Genomic DNA, 13,830 nt, shown 5'->3' with positions numbered 1-13,830 from the left:
CGACACTGAGCACAATTCCTATTGCTTTCCTCCTCCAGTGCACTTGCACCGTCTGTTTGCACACCTCCATGGCGATGGGACTCACACTCCTGTGAACACTTCTTTCCTTTCAGTCAGCTCTAGCCCCGCGAGAGCTCCCTGTGTGCAGCTCAAGTCTCTCTTTGTAGAATTTCTCCGGCTGCACAGAATTATCCGTTCTGACAGCCCTGTAAGCCTCTGGAGGCGGCTCCCATAGCCTCTGAAGGCCTTTCTGTCTGTGGGTCCGACATGCTCAGTCTTCTTAGTGCTCTCTGCTCCTCATAAAGCCCTGTGGGGCTCGTGTGGAGCCTGGAATTGCATAGAGCACACTGAGTGCAAAGTATACCTCTGAAGGTGGATCTGACTTCTAGAAATAGCAAGTGGTCATTTGGAATCACTGTGCACGTGGATGATTAAGCTGAGGAAAAAAAAAACTGGTTTAAAAGATAAAATTGAGTAATTTTTAAATCTGGCCCAAACTGGCACTGAAAGTAGTTATTCCTAGAAGAAATGAACCAAAACATAATTTAACCCCAGCAACATTCGTTATTAGATGAAGGCTAGAGCCTCGCAAGGCATGGAGATGCCCAGTTCTCTGAGCTGGCACATCCCAATAAAATGTAGACAAAACTCCACCTGTGAATGTTGGCAGGCTAGTCCTGACTTCCGACATGATCGGGGAAGGACCGCCACTTTGTGCTGCAGTTGTGTCTTGAGTGAAATCTGGTTAGAGATTTAAAATGGGGAGATGGGAGCGCCCGGGTGGCTCAGTCGGTGAAGCGTCCGACTTCAGCTCAGGTCATGATCTCACAGTTCATGAGTTCAAGCCCCGCACAGGGCTCTCTGCTGTCAGTGCAGAGCCGGCTTCGGATCCTCTGTCCCACCCTGTCTCTGCCCCTCCCCTGCCCATGCTCTCTCTCAAAAATAAATGAAGGAATAAATAAAATGGGGTGATAAAGGCTAGCCCCAGCACCCTGAGCTGGGTGACCTCCAGCAGAGGGTGAGGCTGAGGCCGAGGCCAGGCATGGGCCGCTGCTCTGCCTTGCCCTGCTCAGAGCACTGATGCTCTGTGCAGCCGGGTCCCGGACTTTCCACTGGAGCCTGGCTGCCTTTCCAGTAACAACCACAACTTCAAAGGACTGCCAAGGAGCAGATTGGGCAATGTCCCCGGTGAACTCGGCTAGCTGCGTGTGCTGTGTGTGCATGGGAGTCCTGCACAACGTGGGTGTTGGAAACCACGACTGGCAATTCCGGATTCCAAAAGCAAGTCCTGAAGGAGGGAGTGGAGGCATGGAACCTGCTTTGAACTGGATCCCCTGAGGCAAGGGTCACCCGCAGCAGCTCCAAGAACCCCAGCCCGCTGAAAGGCCTTTCCCAGGCCCAGGGACACAGTCCCATTCCTCTCTCCAGCTCTGCACAGCCCACTGTAATGCTCTCTCCACCAAGCCTGACTGGCGGAAATGAGTCCGTCTTCACCTGCCTTCCCTTCTTTCCCTATAGACGCCCTGCCCTCTGGTCCCTGGGAGCTGAGGCGTAGCTGCACGTCAGGGACGAGCCCCAGTGAGTGGCGGGCAGACAGAACGCTTCGGGAAGTGGCTCCGTGCAGGACAAGAAGGGCTGTGTTGAGGGGAAAAGAGATGGTGATCTCGGGGACCCTGGGGAGGGTTAGCCCTCTCCACGCCGGGGAGAAGGGACAGCTGGCAGGCATCAGCCTGCAGCAGCTTGGGCAGCTTCAGAGTGTGTGGAGAGCGGGGCATTTGCACCCCCTGCAACAAGGGTATGGACCTACTAGCCCCCCCATTCCTGCTGAAGAGGAGAGAAGGCTGCATTTTCTTATCTGTAAGGGGTTGTCACACCCCCACCCGCAGGCAGCCACGAGGACTAGGTGGTAATATTTAGTACCACTCACAGTGCCCAGCATACAGACAGGACGCGGAGATTTGCTGAGTGAATCTGTGAACACTGTCATACTCGGCACCACTCGGTTCAACTCCTAAGCTTCACAAATTATTAGTTCCAGGCAACTGTTGTACATTATTAACATTTTAATTGAGTTCATTTGGTCTTTAAGATTGGACTGAAGAATAAAGGGCCTTACAAGAAGTGTCACAAACACACAGACTGTGAGTCGGGAAGAGCCTGGTCGTGCCCCAGCAACTCCGGGAGGCCCTTCCGGAACCTTTCTGCTCTTTGAAAAAATCTTCACAAGGTAGAGGTTATTTCCCCCAAATTCAAAATGTTTCGACACCATCTAAGTGAAAGGATAAACTCTGTCCTATCTCATGGACCAGGAAACTATACAACGAGAGGACCAGTGGGAAGCAGAAGAGAACCTTCTAGCATTGCCCTATCAGTAACTCATCGTGTGTGGCTTCTCTGAGGATTTACATAGTTCTACAAAGACCCCGGATGCCAGAATGCACTTTGGGTAACAAGGGCAAGCCTCTGGCAGCGCGCCCCAATACTCCAGGGGTGCACACCACTCAGAAACAATCAGCAGGTGCCGAGGACAGAAACCAACCAACTGGTCACCTAGATGCTAGTGTGCATGCACGTGCAGGCATACGTGTGCGCACAGAGCTCCCTGTTCTCTGCAGCCTTTATGCCTGACACAGATTCCTCGTCCACTCAGCCCCACCCCTTAAAGGCATTTCCAGAACTCAGGTTATTGTTACCCTTGGCACAGTGCTTCACACACAAATACTGGGAGGCTGGTTTATGAAGTGTGACGTGTTTATCAAGGACTAAGTTCCATTAACCTCTGCTTCCAAATGTGAATTCCTACCTCTGGCCTGGGGTCGGACAGCACAGCCACAGCCTTTACAGCAGGTGGCAGGGGGGGCATGGGAGGGGGGTGACCCCTGAATTCTGAACCTAAGCCACCACGCTAGGAGCTCCAGCGCCCAGAGAGCAGACCCCGAGGCCCTTCCAAGGGTGGGTCTTCCCTTGGAAAAGGTTTTCTGAACCTCAGAAGCAAGTTCAGCTGGGGAAGTAGCTGGCTTCATGGAGCTTGAAGAAGCGGAGGGAGTCAAGAAAAGCTACCTCGAACTCAACCAGTGGGGCCGGGAGATTCCTTCAGATTCGGTTTTGCTCTAGATCCTGGCACACCCCCAAAGCAGAAAGGCCTGGGGACTGCCAAGGAATCTGGAAGGCAGAAAACAACACCAGGAGGCGTCCCAGGATCACACAGTTCTCAGGGAGGGGTGGACCCTGCTCCCACCTTAGGGCCATTTATGCTTCTTACAGCCTTTCACCATTTCGGTTTTCTGGGCCATTTCTGGAAATCACCATGTTTCCCCTGCATTAGCTCATTGTTGACTGAAAGTTCATATGGGTTAGATAATAAGAAGCAATCTTTACAGAGCCTGGCTGGCAGGTGCGGTGATGGGTGTCTGCCTGGCTCCTGGGGTCAGCAGTGGCCTCCCCAAAAGGCCAGTAGCCAGGAAGAGGGTGAGCTGGCTGCTGATGTCAGTGCTTGGTATTTCTTAAGTGTTAGGATCTGGCACATGTAGGGAAGGGTTTTGTTAACTTTTTTTTTTTTCAATAAAGAGACATTTTAGAAGGACTAGAAACATTCACACACAAAGGTTGACCATTCTTAATGCTAAAAAGCGTGGGCTAAAAAGCGTGGGCTGGAAAGTGCCCTCTGGTCTCCATCCCACTGCCCGGATTCTTCTCTGGGTGGAGGGACAGATTTCTCCCCAGCAGCGCTGCCACTCATGGGGAAGAGGGCGAACCCTGTGGGCCTGGTCAGCAAGTGGCCGCATTCCTGGCGCAGACACACGGCCAGCGGCCTCTGTTGCAGAGTCCCCATCTTCCCAGGACACGGCGACTCACAGCCCTGCCTTCTCTTTTCTCAGGTATCTGAGAGCAGGGCTTGTCCAGCGAGGAGATTAGAAAAGGATAGGAGCTCATTCCCATACGGTAAAGCCAGAGAAAGCCTTGCTGTGAAGAGAACAAACAGAACCTGTTTGGTGGCTTGTCATTTCAATGACAACACGAACCTTTCACAGGTGAGCATTCCTCACACGCCTCCCCTTCCTCCTGCCCCTGGTGGGGGCGGGTGGGCGGGCAGTGGGGTCACCCAGCGGGAGCAGGGGAAAAACACGAAAACAAGTTACATGCCTTCAGAGAACCCAGGGGTTTGATGACAAACATTTAAGAACCCAAGGGAGAGTCGAGGGAGAAAAGTTTATTAAAACTTGCCCAGGCGATAAAAATCACTCCAAGAAGAAACAATGCCTCATTCTGCTACCTCGTTTAGGGAAACAGCACAGCAGGTACACGTTTCTTGATAAGAGTGTATTGTTTTCATATTTATCTTGTTTCTCTCTCTTCATTCCTCTTGAATAAACATAAAGAACTGATTTCTTAGATCACCTGTACGAAAAACATCACCACCAAATCCTCTGAAGAGTCAGAGTCCTCATAGCCAGAGCGGTTGGAATTTAACAAGAGAACACATTTCTGATTAAAAAAAATTTTATTTATTTATTTTTGAGAGAGAGAGAGAGAGAGAGAGAGAGAGCGAGCGAGCAGGGGAGGGGCAGAGAGAGAGGGAGACAGATTCCCAAGCAGGCTCTGCATGGTCAGCGCAGAGCCCAACATGGGGCTCGAACCCACAAACCACAAGATCATGACTGAGCTGAAACCAAGAGTTGGACATTCAGTGACTGAGCCACCCCAGGGCTCCCCGTTTCTGATTTTTCACAAATAAAAAGGCCAATCCTAAGGGTCCCTTGAGGCCTCACTTATGAACTCTGCTAAGGTCTCCATGAAAGCTGGTTTCAAAAGGGGAGCCCCTGTGGGGGCCCCCCCATGAGGAATCTTGCATGAAGAACCCCATACTGGAGCAGGCTCAGGCCGTGTGCACTTTGAGAGACTCAGTGACACCCTGTGCCTCAACAGGGCTTGTGAGAGGACAGTGTGAGCTGGGGTGAGAAAAGCAGAGATCAGACTTTCTGCCAGTTTTGTGTGGATTAGCAGGCACAGAGAAGTCACCCAGCGGAGCGGGCAGGAGAGGGGCCGGGACAGATGCTTCACTCTGGTAACTGCTAAGTATTACTGTTTGCAGGTGAGACTCTGGTTTGGCCATGTGTACATACCCTCCTAAAAGCAAAAAATTTTCTTCCCCCTGATTTCAAGTATTAAGATAAATGGAGAATGATTTACAGGTATCACTTTGAAAACAATTAGGCACTTAAGATTCATCTTTTCTTTTCGTTACAATTTTGCTTTGAAATGTGGTCCTTACAATTCCCTTGAAGATGACCCCTTGTGAATGTCTAATGCCTCTTTGCAAAGTAGATGTTTTTGTTAATGTGATATGCACACATACAGGAGTTAGTTCATCAGCAGCTGTAATTTGAGCCTCATACAAAACATGGCTTTCATTACTAGGGTTCGGGGCCCAAGAAATGACCAGATTAATAGCCAGTATAATTATGAATAAATAGAAGGAAAGGTTATAACCACTTAAAATAACTGAGTGTAAGTATAAAATGCAAAAACAAAGCTGTTTATACTTAAATCTCTACATTTATTTTTCCAAAAATGTCATTACGAGAACAAATATACTCCTGTATAGTCAAGTTCACCTTAATCACAATGAAGTCATAGGATAACTTAAAAGAGATAATCCTCGTATTTAAAGGATGTTTAAAATGTCAGCCATAATCAAGACCCTCTAATTTGAAACACCATGTACGGCATCTCACTTTGTAAAAAGGTAATACATCCCTCAAGACTTCTTCAAACAAATCCAACATAAATAGGAGTACAATAAAAACTATTTTCAAAACCAAAAAAATCAAAGCACCTATTTAAATTAAATCCATCAAGAGTCTATAAGATTATTTCAGGAGGACACGGGCCGGATGAGACACTAAAAACTATAGTTCTAAGGAAAAAAATGACAATCATTTTATGTAACTTGCTATAAGGCAGATACATACTATATACGAATACTATAAAGGACGCACTTCACAGCACATTTAAAAGTATGAATTGAAATAATACTCAACAGGAAGAAACTGATTCTGTGACACTGGCTGAGACAGAATAACAGAAGGGCGTGACTTAAAAGCGTGGCCCTTCCCAGTCTATTTTTAGAGGCTTAAGACTCCAGCCTTAAATAGTTTTAATAATGCTTGTGGCTACAACTCAGCTTGTAAAACATAGTCTGGGAGAATACAGTTCTTTTCACATCGTGTAAATCAGTTTGCTGCTTTTTCCCCTTGAAAACTAATCCCAAGGTCTTGCTCCCAGAACACGAAGGGGTCTTAAGAATTTCTTTGTTTCCGTCTGTTAGGTAGCTGCCTTGGAACATGCACAACTAAAACTGGGTGATAAGCTGAAAGCAGGTTAAAATTTGGTGATACATCTCTTAAAAGTGTTCTTCTCTAAAGAAGGAACTGTCTGCTTATCTGGAAGCCTACCTGGGCTATTATTCTTCTTGTGTACAGAGCAACTTATGGGTGAGGAGAAAGCACTTTGATTATGGAGATGTGCCCTTTTCAAGGTGCCAGTCTCGATGTCACCCATCACAGCTGGGACAGCAGCATCTGTCAAGGGAATGGGAAGGCCTGTCTCGCATCCTGTAGTCACTTGATAGGGTTTTAAGAAGTTTATGTATGTGTACTAATGAATGTGCATACGATACCTATGTGTGTGTGTGTGTGTGTGTGTGTGTGTGTGTGTGCGTGCGCGCACATAGGCTTCTATAAACACATATTATGTACACATATATACACAATACACACTCACCCACGTATCCCCCAGTGACATGGCCCCCGCGGTCTGATCAGACTTGCTTTCTGAAAATTACCACCTTTTCCAAATCCACCCTTTTCCATTCCACTCCCAGAACTCAAAATTATAGTAAATCATACTCTAAAGGTTTCATTTCAATTTTCAATTAAAAAACAGGCAAACCAAATTCTACCCAGAAACAAAGGCACGTCTAGGGCTAACACACCATCCTTTATCCTTCAGAACCAAACAGAAGACCCAAAGAAGTATTTGAAGACATTACGAAAATTAAACAGGCATTTCGTTTTTATTTTCTTAGAAAAGGAGGGGGAGATCCCTGTCATAGATAACTGAGTGGAAGAGACCTAAACTGGCTTGCGTGTCATGTCCTTGGGATAAAAGTCAACATTAGGGACTGAAGAATAACAAATCAGACCCAATCCCCCTCCTTCTGAATCCTCAAAAGGTACGATGGCATTTCGGGTGTTAACGGTTATTCTCTGAGCCCCCGGAAAAAGGAAGACAAGATATGGGGCCGGACTGTCTTTCACAGAAGGCTATTCCTACTCAGATGCGGCCACAGAGCCGGGTGGCACTTACTGTCCCCAGTCCCTCGGCCCAGACCACGGAGTCCTGGCACCTGTCACGTGTCTCCCTGCACAGGGCACAGCACGGGGGCTGTTGCTCCGCCCCTTACGTGCACACCCCGTGCCCTGGCCACCCAGCCTCCCCAGCCCCGCTCTCATTCTCCATCACAAGTTCTCCTTGAGGAGGCCGAGCTTCCGCAGGGCCTCCCGGCGGGCCTCCTCCGTGGAACCGCGGCCAGAGAACTGGACGGTGATGCCCTGGGGTCTGAAGCCCACAGCCCTGGGCAGTGAACCTGACCTCTTCCTAGCATCCTGGCCGCAGTCCGGCTGCCGGTGCTCGTAAAAGCTCTTGCTGGCGTTCTGGCGAGCGAGTTTGCTGGTGAGAGCCGGGTCTGGACGGAAGGTGACAGTTTTTCCGGTCGAGACGAAGGCACTGGGCTCGCTCTTCAGGACGTCGTGGATGCTCTGGAAGCCGTTGGCCAGCGGCGGGGACCATTCCGTCTGCACGCCTCGGGACCGCTGAGCGCCGGGCTGCCCGCCGGCCTGCACGGACACGGCTTCGTGGACGGGGCCGGCCTCGCTCCGGCCACGCGGCCCCTGCTCCGGAGAGCCGCTGCTCCCCTGCTCCGCGAGGTCACCCCCGGGGGCCCGGCCTTCGGGGTCCCCCGGGGACAGGAAAGAGACCCCGTTGATGTTGGCCAACACCCGGGCCTTCCGCTCCTGCACGCTGACCGCCGCCCTGGAGATGGTCTTGTTGAACTCCTTCCCCGCGCTGTTGGTCACGCTGATGTTGCTGGGGAAGCGGTGAACCTTGGGCGCCGGCTGCGCCGGGTGTCTGTGCCACGGGAGGCGGCCCCCCGTCCGAGGGGTCGCCGAGGGCAGCGTCCTCCACTCCCCGGGCCTGCCCTCCTCGGTGGGGGACGCCGGTGAAAATGTTTCACTTCCCGCCAACTTCTCGGACATTTTCTGAGCGATAACCAGGGGGGTGGGAACGGAGCGGGGCAGTTTGGGGTGCTCCGCGGGAGCAGCGGGGGCCGGCAGCTCTCTCCTGGGGGGCTCTGTCGCCGGGGCGGCCACCGGCTGGGAGGGCAGCACCGGAGGGGCCTCTGGAGCCTCGGGGTCTGGTGATGGACGACCCTGGGCTTCTGGTTTCCCGCATTCGAGGACCGGACTGTCTTCCTTCCCGGCAGGGCCAGCCCCTGAAAAGGAGGCAGAATCTTCATAAGCTACCACCTTATGTAAAAATAAATGCATCCCATTGCTTTCTTGCTGAATTTAAGAGCCCCCCCCCCCCAGGGGGACATAATGCCATTGTCAGCGGCAGCACCTCCTGTCACCTAAACTCCCTGGAACAGTGAAGGAGAAGGTCCTGGGTGAGTCTCACCCCCTACTTGGCAAGAAGGAAACGATCAGTGATGGTGAAAGACTCGCGTCTGAATGCTCGGGACCTGGGACGCACACCGCGCACGCGCAGGCAGGCTTCTAAGGAGGCGAGTAAACAGGAGGGAACGATAACCCTCCTGGGAGGGGGTGTCACCGAAGGAAAATGGAGACGGGACGGACGGGTGGCATCCTCCTCCGCCTAAACAGATACAGATCGCAGGTCACCCAATACTATTTGCACTTACAATCACGCACCTGTCTCCCACTGCAAAACTGTAAGCCGTGTCTAATTTTTATCCCTGTATCCTCAGAATCTCACCCAACGCCTGCTGGGGCAGGCACTTAAAACCGCTGTGGAAGTATCATGTTAGACACTGATGGGCAAGGCGGCTTTCTCTCCATTAAGTGTTTTCCTTGGCACAAGCAGATGATCTGGCACTTTTAAAGGACCAGCAGGTGCAAATGCATTTTAGGAACTACACTTCAAAGACGTGTGATAAAAACGGGACATCTGTAATTAAGTCTCTTCTTTGAAGACACGGCTGTAAACTAAGCTCCTCATCTGGAGTCTGGAACCCCAGTCTATGAAATCGGTGTAATGCACAGCCTCACGCGCACACACACGCACACAGAGGGAGAAAAAGTATTTCTAGACGCTTGTGACAAATGGCAGTATTTTGTAGTAAGAGCCAAAATACTTTCCCTTCTGTTTTTCCCTCCTCCTTTCTAATCCTTATCCCCTTGCTATGTTTATTTCCAACATCTTTTCCAGTCAGGAGAAACAGTGCAAGACAATCCCACCTCATCCACCCCCTTGCTCTTCTCACAGCACTCAAAGGACAAAAAGCACGCCTCTCCTTTGAGGCTGCCCTGAATCCAACAGACCTGCAAAGTAGACACTAAGCCAAACTCTTGCTGCCCTTTTCCTGTTTTCCTGAACCAGCTAACTTTTTAGCCCAAATACTCCCAACTTGGGAAGTCATGCCATAGAAAGAGGGGGCATAAGATTGTTCAAAATCTGAGATCAAACCTCACAGGCTAAAAATATATATATAAACAGAACCTTGTATGTTCTGTTTGTAGAATGAATTGTTATACCTGGAAGTCAATTCCAATTTTCTTTCTTTCTTTTTACTATACAGTAAAGCCTTGGGTTGCAAGTAACATGTTCTGCGAGTATTCCACAAGATGAGCAAACGTTTCTTTTTTTTTTTTAGTATTAATAAAAATTTTATTCATTTTGAGAGACAGAGTGCAAGCAGGGATGGGGCAGAGAGAGAGGGAGACACAGAATTGGAAGCAGGCTCCAGGCTCTGAGCTATCTGTCAGCACAGAGCCTGACACGGGGCTCAGACTCAAAAGCCACGAGATCATGACCTGAGCTGAAGTTGGACACTTAACCGACTGAGCCACCCAGGCGCCCCAAGACAAGCAAACGTTTCCAATAAATTTTAACTTAATAAACGAGCAAGACTGGTATCAGTAGTACGTGATGCTGAACATCACATGATCACAACCGAGCCAATGGTTCTTGAAATTCGCTTTGATATACGAGTGCTTTGGATTACAAGCATGTTTCTGGAACGAATTATGCTCACAAACCAAGGTTTTACTGTATATGAAATAGATTCGTATGGTCTGCCAGTCTCATTCTTTATTCTAGTTCCTTTGAACTTTCCCTTCATGTGTTATCTCCTAATATGCTACGAAAGCATCTACTGGTTGGATACTCAAACTCCACCCTGCAAAAACCCCCACAGCGTCCACACTGGCACACACACGGGAAGACCACAGTGTCCCGAATGACACTAACGAACCGAGTCAGAGGCTGGGGACTGGGCTTTGCTCCTCACCTGCTGTCTCAGTCGCAGCCGGGAGGAACTCGGGTTCCCCCTCCTCAGGTGCCGGCTGCACTAAATCGATGACATCTCCCGGCTCCGAGTGACTGGAAGTGCTCTCGTCCAGAGACCCTGGAGAGTGGGAGTGCACACCGCTGTCACACAGGACTTGCTCCTCACAATCATCTTCCAGGGAATCAATAGTCTCTTCAAAAAACAGGATGACATCCTTTTCCTCATGTGTCAGGTACTTGAGGCTCTCATCATCCTGTGTAACGGGTGTGGGGGTTGGGAACGGAAGGGAGAAAGCAAACAGTTGTTTTGCTGAAGAGAGAAGCCATGACAAAGTCAGGATCTCTTGCAGAGCCCTGGGTGGAATCCACGTCCCTTGACAAGTTCCCGTCGGGGAGGATCTGCCATTCAGGTGGCCCCACTGACAAACCCGTGCCTGTGTCCTCCCCGTGGTACCTGCGTGAAAAAGAACGCTGCCAAGAAACTGTAGCAAGTAAAGCGTCTTAGAATCTATTATTAACTCCAGTCTTATGGCTCCTAGGGAGTCAATGGCAGAAAAAGAATTCTTCTCCAAGCCTCCTTGGGAAGGAACACTGTTCTCGACTTCCTGCTCTCTGATGTCTTCCCACAATAGCAGTGGGGGACATCTTTGGATAAAGACAATGGCCACGAATGCACATATTTAGCTTCCTCTCCTCCAGAAACCTCACGAAAACAATAATGGGATTCATTTTTGTTGGAAGGCACCAATCACAAAGACAAAAAAGAAGAGGAAAAGAGACAGCAGTAACAGAGTGTGGGAAGTTAGGCAGCCGACTCCGGAGACCCAAGGAATCTGATTTTTAGCAGCTGTGGGAAGCCGGTGACCCACCTGCTGAGTACAAGGGAGCCCCTCGCTGCCCCCCCATTCGCAGGTGCTGAGGGTACTGGGAGCGGGGCCAAGAGGAGCGGGGCCAAGAGGGCCAAGAGGAAGGGCCACTTCTGTATAAAGAGCAGAAGTGGTTCAGCAGGAATGAGGTCATCCCGGCAGAAAACTAGATGTTTTTTAAAAGAAGGTAAAAGAGGGATCTGAAGCAGAGTTGACAGTGAGAGACCACAATGAAAACGAGCAGTAAAGGAAGCCAACCTGATGCCCTCTGGACTGAAGTCTGGAAGTCTTCCCTGAGGTATCTGAATCCAAGGGCCAAAGGGGCCGACGCCATGGGCTCCCCAACGAAGCAGCTCAGCCACATGCCCCTACAGGGGAGAGGACAGTCAACAAACCCCCTGATTTCTGACCAGCTTCTCAACGTTCTCCTCTTAAACACGTGCACACGCCTAAGGATCACGGAGTCTCACCATGAAAGATGCAGCCGAACAGACAAAAAGGAAAAGAAAGCAATTTACAAAAACAAACTATGCAGAATGATGACAATTTCAACAAGATTACCATTCATATCCTCAGGGAGTTGTGGAGATACTGAATCCATCAAGAATATGATCTTATTTAAAAAAAAAAACCCACAAGACAAAAACACAGCTCTTCGAAATTAACACTCGGACCACAGGACTGAAAAACGAAATAAAAGCCTACAAGGTAAAGTGGAGACACTAGTAAAGTAAAACAAATAGTCAAAATTTGTTTTAAAATAAGGAAGATAAGAAAATCAGAGGATAAGTATGGGAAGGCCAACATCTGAAATAATGAGAGCTCCAGAAAGATAAATCAGAAAAGTAGAGGGGAAGAAAGTAATCAAAATAAATAAGTAAAATAAGGAGAGGCCCCTGGGCTGAGAGACCTGAGTTTCCGAATGTAAAGGGGCCGTCAGAAAATCTAATGAACAAGAATGAAACAGACCTATGCGGGCTGAGGGACCTCCCTGTGAAATCTCAGGACACCGACGACACCGGAGGGCAAGGGCAAGATCGTGAAAGCTCCCCAGAGAGAAAAAACAGGTCAAAAAACAAAAGACCAGGAATCAGAACAGCAACAGACTTCTCAGCAGGAAGCCAGAAGATAGTGTCATGATTCCTTTAAGATTCGGAGTGAATGGAGAACTAGAATTCTACCCCTAACCAAATTAAGGTTATGGTAGAATAAAGATGTTTTAAGATACGTGAGGTCTACACAGTGCATCCCCCACATATGCCTTTCTCAGAAAGCTTCTGCAGGGTGGTAGGGGAATGTGGTTTTCCCCTAGATGAGGGAGTAAACCAAGAAACAACACAGGACCAGGGGAGGATGAGAGAAAGCCAAAGGGGATCTCGGGACTCAACTGACATCCCCGGGACGTCAGCTGTGCAGACAACAACCAGTCTGATGCACACACAGCAAGCCAGAGGGCTGAGAGCACAAAGCAAGCAAATAAAACCCGAAAGGTTATTAACCATAGAAAACTATGGTTATGAGAAAAATCACATATCTATGAACCCATTTACCTAGAGTAACGTGCACACATACACACACCTACATGCACACACACACACACACACACGCATATATATTAATTATATTCATGTTCACAGTAGCGAGAGAACAAAAATGTCCAGGGGTGCCTGGGTGGCTCAGTTGGTTAAGCATCTGACTCTTTGATTTCTGCTCTGGTCATGATCTTGTGGTTGTGAGATCGAGCCCTGCATCAGGCTCTGTGCTAACAGTATGGAGCCTGCTTGGGATTCTCTCTCTCCCTCTCTCTGCATCTCCTTTACTCCCTCGCTCTCTCTCAAAATAAATAAACATTAAAAAAAATGTCCAACAATAAGGGTATGGTTAAACAAATCAAGGCACATTCACAGACAGAATATTACACAGGAATCTTAAATGGTGTTTTCCGAACAATGTAATGCTAAGTGAGAAAAATGCAGATGGAAAGTAAGAGTTGTCTCTCAAGTATGTGCATACTTAATATATACCCACATACATAAAATACTGGGAGGATATAGAGTAAAATGTCAATTAGAAAGCAAATAACAAATGGGTAGGAGTTAAAAGTCGTGTCCTCTAGTGAGTAGGAAGTTGGGGGAGGGGTGCTTTTCATAACACTTTGAAGCTACTTGACCCTCTATGAGTGTGAACTTTGATAAAACAACAGAAAAGGTGTGGAAGCAAACTCAGTTAAGAGCTGACCCAGGCGGTGCAGGGGAATGCTTTTCACACTGGGATCTGAGAGGTTACGCAAATGCGCGCCAGCCCGCCCAAAGCACCTGACTCCCAGACCATCCCAGAGCCTGCTGGCTCCACAGATTTAGAGACCGTTCTTTCG

At 49.0% G+C, this 13,830-nt stretch overlaps 1 protein-coding gene across 6 annotated transcripts in view; it reads right to left on the bottom strand.

The window, feature by feature from the left end:
- Window positions 1–5,536: 5,536 nt before the first annotated feature.
- The window catches only part of PROSER2 (proline and serine rich 2), a 45,153-nt gene continuing 36,859 nt past the window's right edge, over window positions 5,537–13,830 (bottom strand). For 5 of the 6 annotated variants that reach the window (XM_042991036.1, XM_042991033.1, XM_042991035.1 and 2 more), the window contains 2 exons: window positions 10,592–10,844; window positions 5,537–8,554 (listed from right to left, as the gene is read on the bottom strand). In XM_042991036.1, the coding sequence (XP_042846970.1) occupies window positions 7,521–8,554; window positions 10,592–10,844 (1,287 nt within the window). In that variant the 3' untranslated portion in view covers window positions 5,537–7,520. Of the gene's footprint in view, window positions 8,555–10,591; window positions 11,045–13,830 lie in introns of all 6 variants that reach the window. The other variant, XM_042991038.1, reaches the window with a different exon arrangement.

Source organism: Panthera tigris, chromosome B4 (assembly GCF_018350195.1).
Source record: "Panthera tigris isolate Pti1 chromosome B4, P.tigris_Pti1_mat1.1, whole genome shotgun sequence".
Taxonomy (NCBI): Eukaryota; Metazoa; Chordata; class Mammalia; order Carnivora; family Felidae; genus Panthera; species Panthera tigris.
Note: the sequence above shows the minus strand (reverse complement) of the source record. Positions and strands in the feature narration are given on the sequence as shown.